Source organism: Carcharodon carcharias, chromosome 13 (assembly GCF_017639515.1).
Source record: "Carcharodon carcharias isolate sCarCar2 chromosome 13, sCarCar2.pri, whole genome shotgun sequence".
In the NCBI taxonomy this organism is placed as follows: domain Eukaryota; kingdom Metazoa; phylum Chordata; class Chondrichthyes; order Lamniformes; family Lamnidae; genus Carcharodon; species Carcharodon carcharias.
Window position 1 is genome coordinate 107,178,780 of NC_054479.1, and position 22,960 is coordinate 107,201,739.

Below are 22,960 nucleotides of genomic sequence, written 5' to 3' on the forward strand. Positions count from 1 at the left end.
CTGACATTTGACAGCAATCCAGTTTGAACTTCTCAAAAAAATTTTGTATCAGAGCGAGCTAAAGAAGAATGGCTAAAACTCAAACTAACAACACATTTTACTGACTATTTCTTTCAAATTTGATTAAGTAGCAAATATCAGAAATGAAAAATTATTTTGAAGGAGCAAAAGGATAAACACAAGAGATATTGGCTGATAAACATTTGGGAGAGTTGAGGAAAAGAATTTAATAAAGCAAGTTTAAAATCAAGTTTGTTTTTTATGTTTGGGAAAGTTTTTTAAAATTATGTAAAGTGATGCAATTGTGTACCAAGTTTTCTCTGCCCCTGCCCCCACCACAAGCTGTGGAATTAACTCTTTCTGCTGACAGCTGCTTCTTTTTTTAAAAATGTATCACACAACCTATGGATTACTAAATGTATATTGGGCATTATTAGATTTAAAGTTTCTAAATTTACAGACATGATTGGATATATTAACCCATTGGGCTCTTGGCTGGAGCCACTATGGATTGTTTGTGTTTTTTTAAACAGTTTATGATGGTTTCCAGCTCCAAGAGTACACAGCAGCTTTGAGAATTAAAACACAGAATAAAAGACTTTGCCTTTCAGAAACTTGGCCTTGACCATTCAGGCTGTTTGTTACTATTTGTTATCTTTCAAGACAAGTGTTTGAGTATGGGAGCTAGAGATATCACCTCCAAAACAGGTGGCAAATGTTTTTGTCTCTGATGTAAAACCACCATTTAAAACCACCAAGCTTTTTTCTGAAATTGGAATTGATACTGGACATGAGTATCTATTTTGAGCATTCAAAGGGGAATTTATCTGATGTTTAATCCAACTTTTCAAGAATAACAAGCTAATGGAAAAAAAATCTAGGTAATTTCTCAGTATCAAAAAAAAGTTTGTTTTTGGAAGAAATAAATTGAACACTTACAAAATCTGCCAGCTCAACAACACTGCTATTTGAATTTGGAATAATTTTGAAATAGGTAAGTCAGGTCCAATAAAGTGCAGGTTTGTCCAATCTTTTTGCTTGGAGGGGGTCACATTTTAAATTTTTGTTCTTGCCCTCCACAAGGAGTCAATGTAGTGCAATTGCACATCCCAGAACCTGATGACCGTCTGTCAGCCCCTGAAGAGCCCTCCCGTCGTGCCACAGGCTACATCAGGGCTTAGCCACGTCTACCTCATGGGCCAGACCTTGGACAAGCCTGATCTAGTGGGTTACTTTTGAGAAAATAAAATATTGTTTAAGTGAAAGAACAAGCAAGCAAAGTATCTGAAATTAAGCAGGAATACTTAGTTTCTGTTTTAGAGATATTTTGAAAACATATTATTGGATGATAGAATTTCTACAGAGCTCCTGGAAGAGATACAATGGCAATTAATGGGATGCCACATTTAGAATAAGAGATAGAGTTGGAGAAAAAGGACACAATATTGAATGGGAATTGGAATAAGTCACCTTGGGTGTAATTCAACAGAATATATAAATCTGGTATTGATTTACGTTCTTGTGAAAATGAAGTGTAGATGAGATGAATAAAGTGACAGCTTTCTCCTGCAGATACTTATGTCTTTGCCTATGAACTTTTTAAGATAATTGAATTTGATAATCTGGCCATCACCTGAGATAATGGGACTGTACAAGGGGAGAGAAGTTAAGATCTTGAGACAAAGGAGACCACCGTTGATCTTTTGAGAAGATTACCAGTAAATCAGGAAGAATTATCGAATGGTGCATCCTTTTAAAGACAGTGAAATCCCAGATGATGAAGATGAGTGGCAGAATACACAGCACAATCCCTACAAACCTGATAAATCTTCCACAACTACAAAACAAGAGTTTGTGGGAGAGGGCAGAGAGATGACCACCAAGCATGGCGAAGTGAAGTGTAGTGGAAGGGATACTGCCTGAATGGCCGAAAATTTGGTAAAAATAAATCCCTAGAGACCACATCTAACAGATAGGGAAATGTATGAAGATGACTTACAATGTGAAATTCCAATACAGGATTGAATAAGGAATTGGAACACCAGTGTGAGTGAGCAGAAGTGATTTGTAACTTGTGAAGTAACTGACATGTGAGAGTACATGGTGCAGCTGCACAGAAGAATGGATCCTGGACTTGTTCAGCGACCTGACAAACAGCATGAGATAAAATGATTAATGTGGCCTGAAGAGTAAGAATACATTTTGAAATGATCAAAGCACTGACACATACTCCATAAAGAAACTGACTTTAAGACAATTAATTTAACTCCGTCTGACCATTATTACCATCCTAGAGTCAAATTAAAGTAAAAGTAAAAGGAATTTTGGATTGGGACAAATGAAGGCTAGGGAGGAATAATACTTAATCAGAATTGTCCCACAAGATTGATACAGGTGAATGGAGAGCTGGAGAATCTTTTAAGTCTATGCAAAATCTGTTGTTTTAATTGTACGTACTTAGATGCCAAGAGTTTGAAAATTAGCCGCACTCCTGCAAAAGAATTAGGCCGGGATTTTCCTGCCCAGCCGAGGTGGGACCCGCTGCGGGGGATGCAGTGGGCCAGCCAAAGGTCCATGAGCTTTTGGCGGGGCTGGATGACCCTGATGGCGGGTGGGCCAGGAAAATCCTGCCCTAAGAATATTTGCATCTCAAAGGAGGGAAATGTAAGATCTCCATGTTGGTATTCCTAAGCTGATAGAATGGTGTCTTGTGCACCCCTTATCTATGTAAGTGTTTAGAAGGACCAGGATATGACCCTCAGCAAGATGTAAACTAAAAAGCTGACCTCGAGCAGGGTGACACACAAGTGAGGTAGTAAGCACCCTGATGTTTTGAGTACCTATCCTGTATCCATTGGACAGAATAGTTAGGTATAGATAATGGACACTGGGTAAGCTACCAGCCCCCAGAAAAAGGGTATATAGATTGGTGTCAAGCTGGTGGCAATGGCCTGAGGTGCTGGTGAGGTGGCAGTGCTCATTGGGCAGCTGTCTCCTTTAGATAGAAGATGGACCAGAGGAGGAGGAGGAAGATCGAGTGTTTGAGGGAAGAGTCTCCTAACACTTTGACTAGAGAGCGGAGTGCGGTTATGACAAGCTATTGCTGGTGGTATACTTTTTTCAATTAGTTAATTTATCATATCTGAACTGTTGTTTCTTAATAAACTTAACAAATCATATTAAAATTACTTATGACGAAACGACTGTCTATTTAGGAATCTGTGGCCCTTGAACCTGGGAAATCTTACACTTAGCCTGAACCAGTCTCAGTGTGCATACCACTTTGATAGTCTACAACACAGCATCCTGAATTTAATATGGAGAGTGGAGGAGTTGTGGCACACACTGCGAATGTTAGTCCTGATGTCAAATGTAAATAAATTCTACTGTTTTTGGCATTTTGAGTTTCTGACTGGACGCAAATCATATTTTTCTCTCAAACACAGACTTCTGATTAGACATCAGGTCCAGGTACAAAGAAAAACATCTCAGTTCCTATGACATCATGTACATCGCTGAAAGTATTAAACAGGGCTTATCTAGTTTTAATTTTGAAATTCTGTGCTCTGCCAGTGCTTCATCATTCAGATCTTCTGACATTCTCTATTCCAAAGTCCTGCTTTTAGGACCCCATGTTATTACATTCCATAATTGATTACCCATAAGCAATACCACTGTAGCTCAATTAGTGTGATGTAAAATCACAAAATTCATACTAGTACTGCTCTCAATCAAAATCTTATACAAATTATATAACTATTTCTGAAAAAAAATTATACAATCCATTCACACTAAAAATGCAGAAAATTTGACAGCAACTTATAATGTGCGCAATATATATCATACACCTCACTGTCATCTTTCTAAGTGATTCTTCTGTTCAATTATCTTTTATATCAAACACAAATTGCAAAATTACTCATTTGTCAGTTTGGCTTAGTTGAGTGCTTTTTTGTTTGAGTCATGGGCTTTAGGATAAAAGCCAAATGCCAGTACCTGAGCATGTAATCGAGATCAGCAAATACGGAAAGGATTTTCTCATACTGGAGATGCAGTTTTAAACTGACTCCCGTCTGCTTATTCAGTTGAATTCAATATTTGCATGGCATTGTTTGAAGAAGAGCAAAGAGTTTTCCAATACTCTGGATCATTCCTGCCTTGTCAACACCATGTAAACTAGATCAATTTATCATCATTTATCTCATTTATTATTTATGGAATTTTGCTGTGCACAAATAGTTGCCATCTTTGCTGACATAGCAACCAACAGTACCCTTGGTTCAAGTAATTCACTGGATGTAATGCACTCTGGGACCTATTAAGGCATAAGTAAATATGTTTTTTTTTCTTATTCTTAGGTTACTTTGCATTCAAAGCTTACTTGTGGGTTTCCCTTGATGATGGTCATGAGTTACATTGGGATGTTCTGCTATCTTGTTCCGCTGATATTTCTCCTGAGCCCTATACAGCAATTTGTTTTTAACATGGAAGTTACATTTCCATTCTTGTGGTAGTAATTTGGGATTTTTTTAAAATCAGAAATGGACTCCTATTCCTGTGCAATTTGGTTTCAAAGGTTTATGTACATCCAAAACATTCAATGGATCCCCAGAAAACTTGACTGCACTCTTCTGGCTTTAGCACTTGAGTTTTCATCTCCATTAGTTGTTGTAGTGGGGTCTAGTACATAAAGGGTTAATGTGGGACTGAGTATGGAACTGCTAACAGTGATGTTAGAAGGCACATGACCCAGAGCCAGGATCAGTCTAGAGATGGATAAAGATCGAGATTGTAAATATGTACATAGTTGCTAATAAAGACTTCTGCTAACATACTCTAGACTGTGAAGCCTACTTCATGGTGTCCAAAATAGGATTCTTCATTAGTGTCCCCAGTAAGGTGCAAGGACTGTAAGGTGGGAATTGACAGAAACAAGTACCTGCACGGTGCCCTCTGGCAATGATAAAAGACCAGGTGGCCATCCACACAAACTACAAAGCAGGTAAGTTTAAAGGAGCTGTTGAAATTGAGAAGGCCAGGGAGAAGATAAGTGAAAAGGATTTGGGGGGAGGTGGGCGTGTTCGGAGGTCGGGTGGGCTGAGGGGGTCGGACATCGGGAGGGGTGGAGCAGGCCAGGCATTCGGGGGAGTGGGGATGCTGGCGGGATGGACAGTCATGGGGGTGGGGGCCTGGGGGGGTTTGACATTGGAAAGGCTGGGGGAGTCGACCCTTGGGAGGGGGTGCAGCGGGCTGGACATTCGTAGGAGTGGAGGGCTGGGTGGCTCAGTCTTTGGGAAGGGGTCGGACATTGGGAAGGAGTGGTGTGGGCCAGACATTTGATGGGGTGGGGGGTCCTTGGGAGGGGGGGGTCGGACAACAGGAAGGAGCGGAGTGGGCTGGAAACTTGGTGGGATAGGGAGCTGGGGGGGGGGGGGGTCAGATATCTGGAGGGGGTGGCGGGGTGTCGGACATTTGGAGGGCTGGGGGTGGGGGGGTTGGGTTGGAATTTCTGTGGGTGTGGGTCCGACATGGGGAGCTGGGGTGTCATGCCAGGCTTCGAGTCGGGCTCATGGAGGGGGGTTGTTGGGTGAGGAGCCCCGTGCGGGTGAGGGATTCCCATTGGGGGGATAGCGGGTGGGGAGTACCATGGAGGGGTGGTTAGTCAGGGGTGGGGGAGTCTCCTGGGGGGTTGAGGCTGTAGGAGTAGTCCCATGGGGGGAGATCGGTCTGGGTCCTTACAATAGTTACCCTGAATTTAGAAGAGGTTTTAATTCTTCAAACATTTTTTTGATAGCTATTAATATAACCCTGATGGAAACATCCAAAGTTTCTGATCTAAACCACATTTTCGGATAGTCCCCAGTGCAGTACAATTGTCCAGAGGAAGTGTGCAAATCCTCATCTGGTAACTTCCCAGAGGGATTCCCCAGCACATCTTTTGGGTACCCCACTCCCAATCCGAAGCTGGGGAGCTTGGAGCCAGCGTATCAACAATCTTTCTTCCCAAGGACAATCCTGCAATGGAACAAATTGCCAAAGGAAAAAGTCACAGCCCCATCACTTGACATCTTCAAGACCCATTTTTAGATTAGTTCCATTTAAAAGTTTTAACTATCAGGACTTGAATTTCAGCCGGTTATGCCTGGTTTGGCTAACGCTACCCATATAAATGTTGGCGGAATAGGGATGTTAGTTAGTCTGTGATGTTCACACAACTAAAGCAAACCAAGTCGCCCACGATAAAGCAGACTTAAACTTTGAAAGTGGCTGTAATTTTATATGATTTCCTAATAGTCATTAACTTTGGGTGAGAAGAGGTGTTACAAACTGACACTAATGGACATTATAAGTTTCCAACCAACATCTACAAAAACTGGACATTCTACAAAATGAAAGCAATTCCGTGACGTCATAGAGCAGCCCAGCTGGTTTGTGACGTTGCCCCCTTCGCGGGGACATCGAGGGAACGCGGCCTTTGATTGGTTCGGCTGTTACCTCGGAAATTCAAGCCAATCGAAAGGGTGTTTGTTGAATGGCAACATGGCGTCGCTCTGTCAGTGACTGGGACGGAGGCTGCCGTATGGGGAAGTGAAGCTGGCAGCTTTACGTCGGTCCCGGCTGTAATTGGCGCCCGACACTCGGTGTGAGCGGAGCTGCATTCGGGTGGAAAATGTCCAGTGAAGGGGGGAAGAAGCAATTTTGGAAGCGGAATGTTTCCAAGGTTCCAGGCAGGTTCGTGACGTGTTTGCTCGGTGCCCCCCCCCCCCCCCCCAACCTCTCCTCTTGTTGATGTTTCCCCGGGTCGAACGGGAGGGAGGCGAGTGACAGTCAGGCTCAGGTTCTGGACATGGCTCAGCTTCTCTGGCTGTAACCGAAATGGGGTGACATCTGAGAGTAACGACACTGTCAGCAGAGTGGCCGAAGTTTTGAAATGACGAAGTCGTAACCCTTCTAAACTTTTAAATTATTTTTAAAGCTAAATTAATATTAAATTATCTGGCAGTAATGTGTTTCCTGTGTTTTGTTTTTAATAACTCTTCAAAACCGTAAGGCAGCATTAAGCTCATTGTGCGCAACATTTTAAGGAAGTATTTCAAGTGAAAGTTAGAAAACAGGAGAATGCAAATAGGGAACAGTGAAGTTACTTGGATATGTAACTCGTATGGCGATTACAGGGCTACAAGTTTGACCAGATTTAGTCAGTACTGTCATAGTACTTTGTCCAGATTGTTGTGAGTATTCCCGTGTATGGATATGGAGCAACCAAGTGCAATTATACTTACTATACATCAGTACAGAGATGGCCTGTCCAAGCTTTTTCTCTTTCTAAGCTGTATTGGTGCATTCATGAAACTTTAGAAGCTATGGGTTAAATTCCAGTTAATTTCCTTATGTGAAGTTGCTGATTAACAAATTGATTTTCTGATTTTAAATTTGGAACAACGTGTATTTATACAGTGCCTCTAATGTAGTTAGTATCACAAGGTGCCTCACAAGAACATTACAATTTCACACCAAACTAAACAGGAGATATTAGGACAGGTGACTGAAAGCTTGATCAGAGAGAAGTTTTTGAGGAGTGATTTAAGGGAGGAACGAGAGATGGAGAGGTTTAGGGAGGGAACTTCAGAGATTAGGGCCTTGCAGTTGAATGCATAACATCAATGGTGGAGCGATTAAAATTGGGATGCTTGATATCAGGATTGGAGAAGCAAAGATATCTCAGGCTAATAGGATTGAGGCCATGGAGGGATTTGAAAAATTGAAAGATGAAAATTTTAAAGTAGAAGTGCTACTTGACTGGGAGTCATTGTAGGTCACTGATCATAGGGTTGATGGATGAAAGGAACTTGGTGCGAGTAAGAACATGCCCAGCGGAATTTGGATGGCCAAGTTTGCAGAATATTGGAGGCTGGCTAGGGATGCACTGTAATAGTCAATTCAATGGATTCAGCAGCAGTTCAGCTGAGGCAGGGATGGAGTTGGGTGATGTTGCAGGGGTGGAACTAGCCAGTCTTCTTGATGGTGCAGATATGTGGTCAGAACCTTATCTCTGCCAAATATGACACTAAGGTTGCAAACTATCTGGTTCAGCTTGAAACATTTGCCAAAGGAGAGGGTTAGAGCCAATGGCCAAGGTATGCAATTTGTGATGGGGATCAAAGATATTGCTCTCAGTCTTCCCAATATTTAGTTATAGGAAGTTTCTGCTCATCCAGCACTGGATGTCAGACAAGTTGTGTGACAATTTAGAGACTTTGGAGGGATTGAGATTTATTTAACAAAGCCTTTACAGCAACCTAACCTGTGAAATCCAGACAGGACAATGACAAACTAGCGAATAAATCCAAACACAAACAGTACATAAGGACTTCATTTATGTGGAGAGACCAGAGAAACTTGGATTGCTGTCCTCAGAAGAGACAAGGCTAAGGGGAGATGTAATAGAGCCGTTCAAAATTTTGAAGGTCTTGATGCAGTAAATAAGGAGAAACTGTTTACATTGGCAGGTGGTTAGCTAACTAGAACACATATTTAAGATAATTGGCAAATGAATCAGAGGGGAGATGACAATTTTCTTTAATACAACAATCATAATATGAATGTACTGCTGGAAAAACTGGTGGAACTGCTTCCATTATCAACTTTCAAAAGGTAACAGATTTTTCTTGAAAGGAAAATTCGCCAGGCTTGTCGACTTTTTTTTAAAGCTTTACTTGTCTCCTGCCTTACACACATCTGCCTACATGAGAAGATAACCAACAGGTGGAAGCCATTTGGCTCATTGAGCCTGCTTTGCCATTCAGTAAGTTAATGGCTGATGTGGCCTTAACTCCACTTTCGTGTCTGCCCTCCATAACCCTTGACTCCCTTGTAGATCAAAAATCTGACTAAATTGGCCTTGAATATATTCAATGACCCAGCCTCCACTGCTTTTTGTGGAAGAGAATTATAAGCACTAACTACCCTTTGGGAGAAAAAAAAGTTCTCCTCACCTTTGTCTTAAATGAGAGACTCCTTATTTTTAATCTGTGCCCCCAAGTTCTAGATTCCCTCACGAGGAGAAACTTCCTTCCAGCATTTACCCTGTCAGACACCCTCAGAATCTTAAATGTTTCAATAAGATCACTTCTTATTCTTCCTAACACCAATGAGTTTAGACCAAGCCTGCTCAACCTTTCTTCATAAGACAACCCCTTCGTCCCAGGAATCAGCCTACTGATTCTTCTCTGAACTGCTTCCAATGTAAGTTTATCCTTCATTAAGGAGGCGAACTGCACACAGGTGTTGTCTTACCAATGCCTTGTACAGTCTTAGTAAGACTTACCTATTTTTATATTTCATTCCCCTTGGAATGAAGGCCAACACACTATTTGCCTTCTTAATTACTTGCTGTACCTGCATGCTAACATTTTGAGATTCATGTACAAGGATGTATAGATGCCTCTGTACTGTAGCATTCTTTCTCCATTTAAATAATATTTTGCATTTCTATTCTCCCTGCCAAAATGGACGGCCTCACATTTTCCCTCATATTTGATCTGCCAGATTTTTTGCTCACTCATTTAACCTATCCATATCCCTTTGCAAATGCTTTGTATCCTCTTTGCAATTTACTTTCCTACCCATCTTTGTATTGTTGGCACATTTGGCTACAGTACAGTCGGTCCCTTCATCCAAGCCAATAATGTAGGTCGTAAATGGTTGAGGCCCAACACTGATTCCTGTGACACTCCACTTGCTACAGTTTATCAAACTGAAAATGAGTCTCTTTTTTTCTGTTAGTTAGCAAATCCTGTATCCACATGAATGCATCACTCCCAATACCATGAGCTTACATCTTGTGCAGAACCTTTTATGTGGCAACTTTATTGAATGGCTTTTGGAAATCTAAATATATTACACCCACTGGTTTCCTTTTCTCCATCCTGGTTGTTGCATTTTCAAAGGGCTCTTAATAAATTTGTCAAACATCATTTCCCTTTCACAAAACCATGTTAAATCCGCATGATTGTATAAGATTCTCTAAATACCCTGCCACTACTTCCTTAATGTTGGATTCAAGTATTGTCCTGATAACAGATATTCAGCTAATTGGCCTATAATTTCTTGCTTTCTACCTCCTTTTTTGAATAAGGGTGTTACATTTGTGGTTTTTGAATATGCTAGGACTTTTCCAGAATCCAAGGAATTTTGGAAGGTTATAGCCAATGCATCTACCATGTCTGCCGCCACTTCTTTTAAAACCCTTGGATGCAGGCCTTCAGGTTCAGGGGATATGTCAGCCTTTCCCTTTAGATTTCCCAGTACTTTTTCCCTTGTGATAGTGATTGTTCTAAGTTCTTCCCTCCCTTTTGCATCTTGATTTTTTACTCTTCTTGAGTTGCTTTTTGTGTCTTCTACTTTGAAGACAGATACAAAATATTTGTTCAAAGTTTCTGCCACTTCCTTGTTTCCTATTATTAATTCCCCAGTCTCATTCTTTAAGGGACCAATACTTAGCTGAGCTGCTGTTTTCCTTTTTATAGAAATTTTTACTGTCTGTTTCTCTTGCTAGTTTTCTCTCATAGTCTATTTTTCCCTCTCTTTTTAAGTTTGACACCAATTTTAGACCTACGTTTCACATGCGCAAACTGAATGTGAAATTCATTCATGTTATGATTGCTGTTGCCTAGAGGATTCTTTGTGATGAGGTCATAAATTAATCCTGTTTCACGACACATTACAAAGTCCAAAGTAGCCTTTTTCCTGGTTCCAGAACATATTAATCTCAAAAACTGTCTTGAATATGCTCTGTGAACTCAGGCTCCATTTGCCAATTTGATTGGTCCAACCTCTATGAGGATTAAAATTGCCCACAGTTATTTCAGTACCTTATTTACAAGGCCACATTATTCCTTGATTTATACTCACTCCTAGATTATAGCTGCGGTTGGGGGGCCTATACACTACTCTCACCAGTGACTTCCTTCCTTTGCTGTTTCTTAGCCCAAACTGATTCTACGTCTTGTTCCTCCAAACCAAGATAATTTCTCATGGCTGTGCTGATCTCACTCTTGATTAAAAGAGCAGCCCTCCCCTTCTTCCCCTTTCTTTCTGTCCTTCCAAAATGTCAAATATCCTTGAATATTCATACCCAACCTTGGTCACCTTGTAACCATACCTCTGTAAAGCCTATTATATCACAACCATTTATTTCTGCTTGAGCTATCAATTCATCCTCCTTGTTATTAATGCTGTGAGCATTTAGATAAAGAGCTTTTAATTTTGTCTTTTTCCCTCTTCTGACTTTATTTGCTGGTGCACTTGTATTTGTATGCTTTGTGACTTCTTTCACACTCTGGTTTTCATTACTCATATCGTTACATTGCACAATTAACTTGTGCTTTCTCTTTAACTTTTCAAAGTCTCCCCTCATGTGAAACCTCCACTCCCACTGTTTAGCTTAAAGCCCTCTCTATAGCCCGAGTTAAGTGATTTGCTAGGACACTGGCCCCAGTGTGGTTCAGGTGAAGACTGCACAGCTCTTTTTTTCCCCAGTATTGGTACCAGTGTCCCATGAATCAAAACCCACTTCTCCCACATCAATCTTTCAGCTATGCTTTCAACTTATTATTCATCTTATTTACCTTATGCCAGTTTGCTCATGGCTCAGGTAGTAATTGAGACGTTATTATCTTTATGGCTCAATCTCTGGTTTGCCTCTTCGTATCACCTTTTTGTGCAAGAGAGTCTCCTTGTTTATGTTTTCCTATACTCTTATGCAGCATCTGTCTTTCTCTTCATCTTTATTTCTGTATCTTTTTTGCTATATCTTGTACTCTGCCTTTCACGCTACTCTTGTTTCTCACCCATATTTGTGCCTGTCAGTATGTTTCATATTTTGTCTCTTTTCCATTCACTTGCTGCAGACTTGTGGCCAAAGCCTCGGCTAAATGCTGACATAATCCAACCTTCAGGAATTGCAGGTCTAGGGTGTGTTGTCATATTTGCTAAGGAAACCGAGACCTCAATTAGGAGGTAGGAGGGAGCATGTGACTGCAGCCTAGGGCAGGGTTTGAGAGATTCAGTTTTGGGATGCAGCTCTAGCTGTTTTTTTTGTCATTAGTAAAGCTATTAGCATCAGGTGGTTGTTTGGGCTGCACTTTTATTACGAATTTATTGCCTCTGTTTTAGAATATTGCTACAATACAGTTTTATTTATTTATTCACGTGGGCTGTCTGCATTTCATAAGGCACTAATTATTAGTGTCTGAGAAGGGCCAAGTCCATGGTTTGAAGCAGATCTAAGTAGCTCTGGGGCTATTTCAGATATATTTAACTGCATGGCTTGAAATTATTATTTTGCTCATGTGATTGAAGAGACTGGATTGCCTTTATATCTAATGCTTTCCATTCAGACCAACAGTGACTTCAATTTATATTGCACCTTTGGTGTAAAATGTCCTAAGGCACATCACGGGTGTGTTACAAAGCAAAAGTTGACAGTTACATAAAGAGGAATTGGAGCAGATGACTAAGAGTTTGGTCAAAGAGGTATTTTTTAAGGAATGTCTTAAAGGAGGAAAGAGAGATTGAGGTTTAGGCAAGGAATTTCAGAGTTGAGGACTTTGGCAGCTGAAGGCACGGCCACCAAAAGTTTAGTCATTAAAATCAGGAATGCATAAAAAGTCAGACATAGAGCAATGCAGATATCTTGGGGTTCTGGGGCTGGAAGAATTTAGAGAAAGGGAACAGCGAGACCAGGAAGGATTTGAAAACAACAAGAATTTAAAGAGCATTTAAGGATACTGAAGTAATTAATTAATAAATAAAATAAAATAAGATAGCAATGGCAGGTCGGGCAGTGCGTTGCTGCTGCGGCATGTGGGAGCTGCTGGACACCAAGGTGATCCAGGGCAAACACATCTGTAATAACTGTTTGCAGCTCGAGGAACTTCGGATCCGAGTTAAAGAGCTGAAGTCTGAGCTGTGGACATTGTGGCACATCAGAGAGGGAGGAAGTTACCTGGACACTTTGCTCCAGGAGACGGTCACGCCCCACAAGTTAGATAATTCGAATTTGGCCTGTGATCAGGGACAGGATGATGTGACTGCAGCTGAGGCAGGTATGAGGAACCAGGGGGTAGGATTCAAGGGGCTTCGGCCCCTGAAATTGTCCAATAGTTACGAGGCTCTTGCAAGCTATGTGGAGGATAGCAGGTACTGCAGGGAGGATCAATGAACTGACCACGGCACAGTGGTACAGGGAGCCATTTAAGTTGGGAAAGGAAATAGGAACGTAGCAGTGGCTGGGGACAGTATAATTAGGGGGATAGATACTGTTCTCTGCAGCTGTGAATGTGAGTCCTGGAGGCTGTGTTTCCTGCCTGGTGCCAGGGTTAAGGACATCTCCTCAGGACTAGAGAGGAACTTGGAGTGGGAGGGGAGGGATCCAGTTGTCACCATCCACGATGGGACCAATGACATTGATAGGACTAGAAAAGAGCTTCTACTGAAAGAATTTGAACAGCTGAGAGCTAAATTAAAAAGCAGAACCTCCAAAATAATAATGTTGGGATTATTACCTGAGCCACGGGCCAACTAGAATAGGGTAAATAAATTCAAGCAGTTAAAAGCGTGGCCCAAAGATTGGCGTGAGAGGAATGGGTTTCAGTTCATGGGGCACTGGCACCAGTACTGGGGTAGAAAGGAGCTGTTCCAGTGGGACGGGCTTCACTTGAACCGTGCTGGGACCAGTGTCCTTGCGAATTGAATAAGTAGGGTTATAGAGAAGCCTTTAAACTAAATAGAATAGACGAGGGTTCTGGAAAAGGCATACGTAGGCTTACAAAGCAAAAGGAGATGGCAGCATTGCTGGGCAGCTACTTAGGTAATGATACCCAGAGTATGACAGGAAGGGACAGAGTGCACAAACATAAAAACAAAACAGCAGCAAATAGGGTCAAAGGGGGGAAAAATGGTAAAAAGGCAAAATTAATGGCTCTTTACTGAAATGCATATAGTATTCGGAACAAAATAAATGAATTAATGGCACAAATAGAGATTAATGGGTATGATCTTATAGCCATTGCAGAGAAATGGTTACAGGGAGATCAAAGCTGGAAACTAAATATTCAGGGGTATGTGTCTTTTTGAAAGGACAGGCAGGAAGGAAAGGGTGGTGGGGTAGCTTTGTTAGTATGATATAGAATAAGTATGGTAGCAAGAAATGATATTGGAAGCTGTGGAATACATATAGGTGGAGGTAAGAAATAAGAAGGGAAGGAAGACACTGGTGGTTGTAGTCCATAGGCTCCCTAACAGTAGCTATGCTGTCAGACAGAGAATAAATCAGGAAATAATGAGGGCATGTAAAAAAGGCAGTATATTAATCATGGGTGACTCTAATCTCCTTGTAGATTTGGAAAATCAAATTGGCAGAGGTAGCTATGAGCAGACAGTTTCCTAGAACAATATGTTGTGGATCCAACCAGGGATCAGGCTATTTTGGATCTGGTAATATGTAAGGAGGCAGGTTTAATAAATGACCTCAGAGTAAAAGACTCCCTCGGAAACAGTGACCATAACATGGTGGAATTTAGCATTCAGCTTGAGATTGAGGAACTTAATTCAGAAACATCTGCACTAAATTTAAATAAGGGTAATTACAAAGGAATGAGGGCAGAGTTGGCTGGAGTGGACTGGGAAAGGAGTTTAGCAGAAAAGACAGTTGATGAACAATAGCAGACGATTAAGAAAATAGTTCATGACTCACAACAAAGATATCTCAGTGAGGAAGAAGGATTGTTGGATGGGGATAAACCAACCATTGTTAACCAAGGAAGTTAAGGATAGCATCAAAGCGAAAGAAAAAACATACAATGTGGCAAAGATTAGTTGTAAGCCAGAGGATTGGGAAAGTTTTAAAAACCAACAGAAGATGACCAAAACAAAAATAGAGGGAGAAAATAAACTTTGAGTGTACACTAGCAAGTAATATAAAAACACAGTAAGAGCTTCTTTAAATATATAAAAAGGAAGAGAGAGGCCTAAGTCAATATAGGCCCTTTAGAGAATGAGGCTGGGGAAATAATAACAGGAAACCAGGAAATGGCAGAGGAGTTGAATAAATACTTTGCATCAGTCTTCACGGTAGAAGACGCTAATAGCATACCAAAAATAGTAAAAAAAAAAAATCATGGGGCAAAAGAGGGGGAGGAAATAAATACAATAACTATCACTAGAGAAAAACTATTAGGGAAACCACTGGGGCTGAAGGCCGGCAAGTCACCTGGACCTGATGGGTTGTATTCTAGGATATTAAAGGAAGTAGCTGCAGAGATAGTGGATGCATTGGTAGTGATCTTCCAAGAATCCTTAGATTCTGAAAAAGTCCCAGAGGATTGGAAAACTGCCAATGTAACACCCTTATTCAAAAAGGGAGGGAGACAAAAAATAGGTAACTATAGGCTAGTTAGCTTAACATCTGTTATTGGGAAAACATTGGAGTCTATTATAAAGTATGTAATAGAGCATTTAGAAATGCATAATCTAATCAAGCAGAGTCAGCATGGCTTCATGAAGGAGAAATCATGCCTGACAAATTTATTAGAATTCTTTGAGGAGGTAACAAGCAGCAAAGATAAAGGGGAAGCAGTGGATGTAATATATTTGGATTTCCAAAAGGTGTTCGATAAAATACCACTCATAAGGCTACTTAATAAGATAAGAGCCGATGGTGTTGGGGGTATTATATTAGCATGGATAGAGGACTGGCAAACTAATATAAGACAGAGAATTGGGATATGGGGGGGGGGCATTTTCAGGATGGCAACCTGTAACTAACCCACAGGGATCAGGGCTGGGGCCACAATTATTTACAATATATATAAATGACTTAGATGAGGGAATTGAATGTACTATCGCCAAGTTTGCAGATGACACAAAAATAGGTGGGAAGACAAGTGGTGAGGATGACACAAAGTCTACAAAGATATGTAGATAAGTTAAGTGAGTGGGCAAAAACATGGCAGATGGCATATAATGTGAGGTTATGCACTTTGGTAGGAAGAATAGAGGAGCTGAATATTATTTAAATGGGAAAAGACTGAAAAAAGCTGCAGCACAGAAGGATTTGGGGGTCCTCATGCATGAATCCCAAAAAGCTAGCACACAAGTTCAGACAATAGGTAAGGCAAATGGAATGTTGGTGTTAATTTCAAAGGGAATGGAGTATAGAAATAGGGAAATCTTGCTAAAGCTATACAAGGCACAAGTTAGACCACACCTAGAATACTGTGAACAGTTTTGGTCCCCTTATCAAAGGAAAGATATACTGGCATTGGAGGTAGTCCAGAGAAGGTTTGTTAGGTTGATCCTGGGTATGGAGGGATTTTCTTAGGAGGAGAGGTTAAGTCGGTTGGGCCTGTACTCATTGGAGTTTAGAAGAATGAGAGATGACCTCATTGAAACATGTAAGATTCTTAGGGTCTTGATAGGGTAGATGCTGAGAGGTTGTTTCCCCTTGTGGGAGAATCTAGGACCAGAGGGCATAATCTCAGAGTAAGGGGGCACCCACTTTAAACAGAGATGAGGAGGAATTTCTTCTCTCAGGGTGGTCAATCTGTGGAGTTCTTTACTACAAAGGGCTTAGAGGCTGGGTCATTAAGTATATTCAAGGATGAGATAGACAGATTTTTAATCAGTAAGTGAATCCAGGATTATGGGTAAAAGGCAGGAAAGTGGAGTTGAGGATCACCAGATCAGCCATGATCTCATTGAATGGCGGAGCAGACTCGATGGACCGAAAGGCCTACTTTTGCTCCTATGTCTTATGGTCTTAAAATCGACATATTGCTTAATTGGGAACCAATAGAAGTTGACGAGCACTGGGATTATTGGTGAACAATAATTTGGTGTGATTTTGGACACAGGCAGCAAAGGTTTGGATAACCACAAGGTTTGGATAACCACAAGCTTAAGAAACGTAGAATGTGGAAGGCTGGCCAGAAGTGCTTTGGAACAGTCAAGTCCAAAGGTAACCATTTGTAATTGTATGGCCCAGCATATCCCTCAATTAATCATTACCATCAAGCTAAGGGATCTGGCTCAATGAATTGCATATGAGAGCATGCCAGGAGCAGCACCAGGCATCCCTAAAAATGAGTTGCCAACTGGCGAAGTGACAGCACAGCACTGTGTACATGTTAGGCAGCAGAAGCAGCATGTTATAGATAAAGCTAAGTGATCCAACCAGCTGAAGGACCAGATCAAAGCTCTACAGACATGCCAAATCCAGTTGTGAATAGTGGTGGTCAATTGAACAGCTAATCAGAGGAGGAGGCTCCATGTCCACACCACATCCCAATGATAGTGGAGCCCAGCAAGTCAGTATAAAGGACAAGGCTGAGGCACTTGGAGCCATTTCCAGCTTCAATAGCTGAGTGGATGATCCATCTCGGCCCCCTCCTGAAGCCCCCACCTTCACAGATCTCAGTCTTCAGCCAATTAAATTCACACCACCTGATATCAAGAAATGGCTGAAGAAATTGGATACAGCAAAGACTATGGGCCCTGATAATATTCTGGATGTTGTCTTCAGAATTAGTGGTACCCCTAGCCAAGCTGTTCCAGTACAGCTACAACACTGGCTTCAGCCCAGCAATGTGGAAAATTGCCTACAAAAAGCAGGATATATCCAATCCGGCCAATTTACTCACAATCATCAGCAAAATGATGAAAGGGATTGTAAACAGTGCTATCAAGTGGCACTTATTCAGCAATAACTGCTCAGTTTGAATTCTGCTAAGGCCACCAGGCTGCAGACCTCATAACAGCATTGGTCCAAACATGGACAGAAGAGCTGAATTCCAGAGATGACATGAGAATGACTGCCCTTGTCACCAAGGCAGCATTTGACTCTGTGTGGCATGGAGGAGTCCTAGCAAAATTGAAGTCGATGGGGATCAGGGGCAAAGCTTTTCAATGGTTGGGGTCATACCTCGGTCAAAGGAAGATGTTTGTGATGTTGGAGGCCAATCACCTCAGCCCAGGGCGTCGTTGCAGGAGTTCGTCAGGCTAGTGTCCTAGGCCCAACCATCTTCAGCTGCTTCATCAATGACCATCGCTCCACCATGAGGTCAGGGGTGGGGATGTTTGCTGATGGAGGGATTTAAACATGAAGTTACAGCAAAGGTGGGCATGGACTTGGGAGGTGACAAAATGTTCAAGCACTTGAGAGGAAAGGGAGGTAGATGGTCTGGTGGTTGATTCCAAGGATTGAGGGTTGTTTCCCTCTGAGGAAATGGGTGATGACAACACATTTGAAAGAGAGGGGAGCAGTACCTGACAAGAGCAAACTATTAACAATATTAGCTAAAGTGGGAGCTGCGAAGGGCAGTTGGGTGGTTCGTAGTTTTGTAGGAATTGGATTGAGGAGAAGGAGGTGGGCTTCACGGGCAAGGTGAACTTGAGAGGGCTTGAGCGGAGATTGGAGACAAATGAGAGAATGATGCAAGTAAAGGGGTCGGAGAAGAGAAGGGAGAGAAATGGCAGTCATCTGATGGGATGGTCTCAGTCTTTGTGATGAGGAAATTGATTCACTCTTCATACCTGTTGTGTTGAGAGTGAAAGAGGCAGGGTTAAGTAGAGAAAAGAAGCTGGGGGTTAACTTTGCTTTGTTTTGGCAGAGGAGAGCAGAGCTTGAGAGTGCTTTGTTGCCCAGCCAGATCTAGCAATGAAAGGCTGAACCATATTCATTCAAGTCTGCGTCCCTTGAGTGGTGATGAGGCCTGTAACAGAGGGAACTGCCAGGTTGTGAGAGAATGGCTATGCCAAATATCACCAAAGTATTATCTGTTAATTCTGTCAATACATATGTAGCATGTGATGTAAATGGAAAATAACTAAATGATATGTCACTGAGTTAATGACAAGTCCCACTTGTTCCGAATCACATCTCTATGGGAAAGTACTTAACACCAAATGCAGTAATACTGACCCAGAAAGTTAGTTGTATAAACCAGAGAATAACCACCACATTTTTCCTGATCAGTAGTTTTTACACCTCATCCATTTTTTGAAAGGAAAGATGAAGACTCTGCTGTTGTGCCTTCCTTTTCTCACCTTGTTATGATCCATTCACAATTAATTGCCACTGTGCTTGTTCTTTTGCACCCTGTGGAGAAATAGAGCCATGTTCTAATTGAATAGTTGAGTAGGTGAGAGGGACTCTGATTTTTTTGTTCCTATATGGAATATAAATGGTCCCTTTGAAATATCCAACAAAAATGGGTAATTTTTTTTAAAGTATAAGCAACAAATTTGTAGTTTGGTGAAGAGGAGGTGGTTGGGGCCAGGGAACTGGAAATTGTTAATATGATGTAGGGTGTCAGAGGAATCACGGATGTAGGTGGGAAGGGACTGGACAAGGGGAGAGAGAATGGAGCCAAGGTAACTAGAAATGAGTTCCGTGGGGCAGGAACAGGCTCGACCATGTCCGGTCTGTCTCCCACGCATTCGCCCTCACACCTTCCTCTCCCTCCCAGAACCATGATAGGGCCTCCCTTGTCCTCACTTACATCATACAGACTCGAAACGTTAACTGTGTCCCTCTCCGCAGATGCTGCCAGACCTGCTGAGTTTTTCCAGGTATTTTTATTTTTGTTTTGGATTTTCAGCATCCGCAATTTTTGCTTTTATGTCAGTGAATAATAGTTTGCTAGTTTTGTACTGGGCAGTAAGACGAAATGTTGTGCTTTCGCTACCATTCAATAAGATCAACTAGTTCAGTACAGATCAATAATTGGATATGGGCCACGTTGGGCTCTGTAGAACAGCAACATATGATGCAATTCACCTTCATGCAGGCCTTCTAAAGTTTAGTGCTTAATTGTGCCTATCATGTAAACTTTTGTGCTTCTCATCACTCTGATTTTTGATATGTGTATCTATTCTAGTATTGAGTCTAAAATTCAGTTCATGTAGGAGCAGACCATTTCATGATGAGAAACAGTAACATTCAAATATCCTCAGGCTACATCTTTACATAATGCTTACCAATGTTCATGTTGAGATTTGATTACGGTTATATAAGTTTGCACTTTAATGATGGTCCACAGTGAGAGGTTTGCAAATCTTTCTGATTCTTAATTTCCTCTGAGGCAATAGAAACCATTGTTTGCATAGGTTATCTTGTACATCATTTTTGACCTATGTCGGGTAGATTTACAAACTTGAGTTGGGGCATCAAAATCTGCACACAGATTTCTGAAATATTTCACATTGACAACATTGTGAAGGTTTGATTTTTAATTAAAGTATTTTCAATTCCTTGGGAATGCTATTTTTGAAATGTATTGCAAAAGAGGTGGTGTTCTTAACATCGAAAGGGAATTGTGGCAATGGGGGAAGGTTGCAAATTTCAGTGTTGGGGACGTTAGAGAAAAATTGTTCATGCTAGCTTTCATACTAATTACTAAACCAATTTCTCTGCCCTTTTATTAAAATCATCTAACTTCCTCTTAAATATATTAACTTTTATTCGCAGACACTTTCAGCAAAACATTGTGTGCTCTGATTTCCAATTGTATGGAAATGTTTCCTTCAAAGCTCCTCCTTTATGCTTCAGCTTATGCTGCCTTTATGTCCCCTTGTTACCAATGGTGCATGATTTCCATTGGTAATTTTCTTTCTTTTTTATATATAACTTAAAGCTTTGCTATTTATGCATGTGATCCTTTTCTGCCCCACTTAATATATCCATTTTTAAATCTTTTATCATAAGTAGATTTCGTATTCACTCATCTCTGGTATCATTCTCATCAGTACACAAATCTTTCTGATCAATATCTTGAGAATGAAGGTTAACTTTTTGGCTATTATCAACTTGGAATAAGAATTAATTTTTGGGCCATATGGAAGCTGTCTGCAGTTGCCTTATGGCAGCTTTTGGTGTTTAGGGTTTAGGAAGATATATTAGCTGTTGAGAAGTGAATAACAGGAGGAAGGGTTTTGATTCATTCTCAAATGTGTAAAAGAAAGTTGTTCCGAGTTAGCCAGATGCTCTCACCTTGCAGTCTTTTGTCCAATGATTCTCAACCACATCCTGGTGCAGCTTTACCATTAGCAAAAACTCTATTATATCTTGTTTTAACTTATTTATTTTTGAGAACTGAATTAGTAATATTGCAGTTGGTTCAAAAAACACTGAATCTGTATCATTTTCATTCATTGTGTAAGCAGAGACTCTAGGAGGTTTAATATTAACCAATAAAAAACCAACTATAAACTTCAATTTCATGTTATATCTGTAAAAGACTTGTCTGCTCCAAATGCAATATCTTTCCATATAGAAAATCTAGGCATCTTGCTTGAATGGTGAGCTGGTTAGGTGGTAGATTTTGTATTGCCTGGTATGTTACTTGGACACTCAGTTCTGCAAAACTGTTTGTGTCTTGGCTGATGGTTCAATCTATGTTTAATTTTTAAAAAAAAATTGGAATCTTCATTTTCCCCCATTTGCCATGGTCTATTTTGTCCTTAAAATCACTAACTTTCTTGCCTTTTGGACTGCATTTTGTTTTTCAACCATGTGTGCACTGACCTATATTCCAGGTTTGGCAATGCCTCAATTTTAAAATTCTCATTCTTCTTTTCAAATTTTCCACCATAATCTTGCCTCCCTATCTGTGTAATTGCCTCCCGCCCTTCAACCTTCTGAGTTCTCTGTGCTGCTCCAATTCTAACACCCTGTGCATTCTTGATTTTAATCACTCCTCTGCTGGCTGTTATGCCTTCAACTGCCTAGACCCAAATATCTGGAATATAATCCAAAAATGCTGCACATCCTCAGCAGGCCAGGCAGCATCTGTGAAGTAGGAAACTGCATTAAAGTTTTAGGTCTACGGTATTTTGTCAGAACTTTGGAATTCCCTCTAAATTGCTCTGCGTATTTATCTCTCTCTCCTCCTAAGGTGCTTCTTAAAACCTACCACTTTGTCCAAATTTTTGGTTATCTGTCCTACTATTTCCTAATGTAGTCTGGTGTGAAATGTTGATGCATAACTTCACTTCGAAGTGCCTTGAATCATTTTACTTTGTTAAAGGCATTTTAGAAATTCAAGTTGTTGTTTGGCATCACCTAACGACCACTTTGTGATTTTTAGATTGCCTTTTTTAATACTTGTTACAACTTTAGTGATGTCTTGTGTTGTTCTCGAGAATATAGCATTGAGCTGTGTAATAATTTGCAACCTGCAAAATATTTTCCATTGTCTCTCAGCTTTTGGGGAACTATAGCATCTGTATTGCTACAAGTTCAGTGGAAAGCAAATCAGAAAGGAACTGGGATGCAGGATATACACAATGTATTAAAAATAAATTGAGTAAAAATATGCCATAGTTCAGCCTTGTAAGTTAATTTGGGCTAATTGACAGTAAGCCTATTGTCTGGAAAGTGGGTTAAGCGAAAATTGGGTACAAATAACATTAGAATTCACTTAGCCTGTCCACATTGACTGTTACAACTCTGCTGCAGTTAACTCATTTAGCACTTTGGTGAGACAGCTGTAATATTAATACTTTGCCAACCAAAGTGCTAATACAGTTACTGTAATATTAAAGGTGTAACTTTTGCGATCAATCTTAAGGAATTGTTGAAAAGTCAGTGACAGCCTTTTCCCTGAAAAGGACAAGCGAAGGTTTTTTGAATATTATCAGTCAAGTTGGAATCAGGGTACCAGTTTTGTCCTTTATTTTCAGGCCAGGGTGAGCAGTGTTGGAAATAACCTTCATGGTTATCTTGTGACGCATGCTTGAAATTGCAAATGAGGGCAGGGCTTGCTGACCTTGGTCAAGGAGTCTTCTCGTGCAATGTACTTCATTGTTCACACAAAATTAATGGTACCAAGAACAGGAGCACCTTTGTTAGATCTCAGAGAACCACACCTGATCTGACTCAAAGCCTTCCAAAGTGGGG

At 40.8% G+C, this 22,960-nt stretch overlaps 1 protein-coding gene across 9 annotated transcripts in view; it reads left to right on the forward strand.

The window, feature by feature from the left end:
- The first annotated feature begins 6,508 nt into the window (after positions 1-6,508).
- Positions 6,509-22,960, forward strand: part of tbc1d22a (TBC1 domain family, member 22a) — a 453,849-nt gene continuing 437,397 nt past the window's right edge. For 8 of the 9 annotated variants that reach the window (XM_041202627.1, XM_041202628.1, XM_041202622.1 and 5 more), the window contains exon 1: positions 6,509-6,732. In XM_041202627.1, the coding sequence (XP_041058561.1) occupies positions 6,671-6,732 (62 nt within the window). In that variant the 5' untranslated portion in view covers positions 6,509-6,670. The remainder of the gene's footprint in view (positions 6,733-22,960) is intronic. The other variant, XM_041202629.1, reaches the window with a different exon arrangement.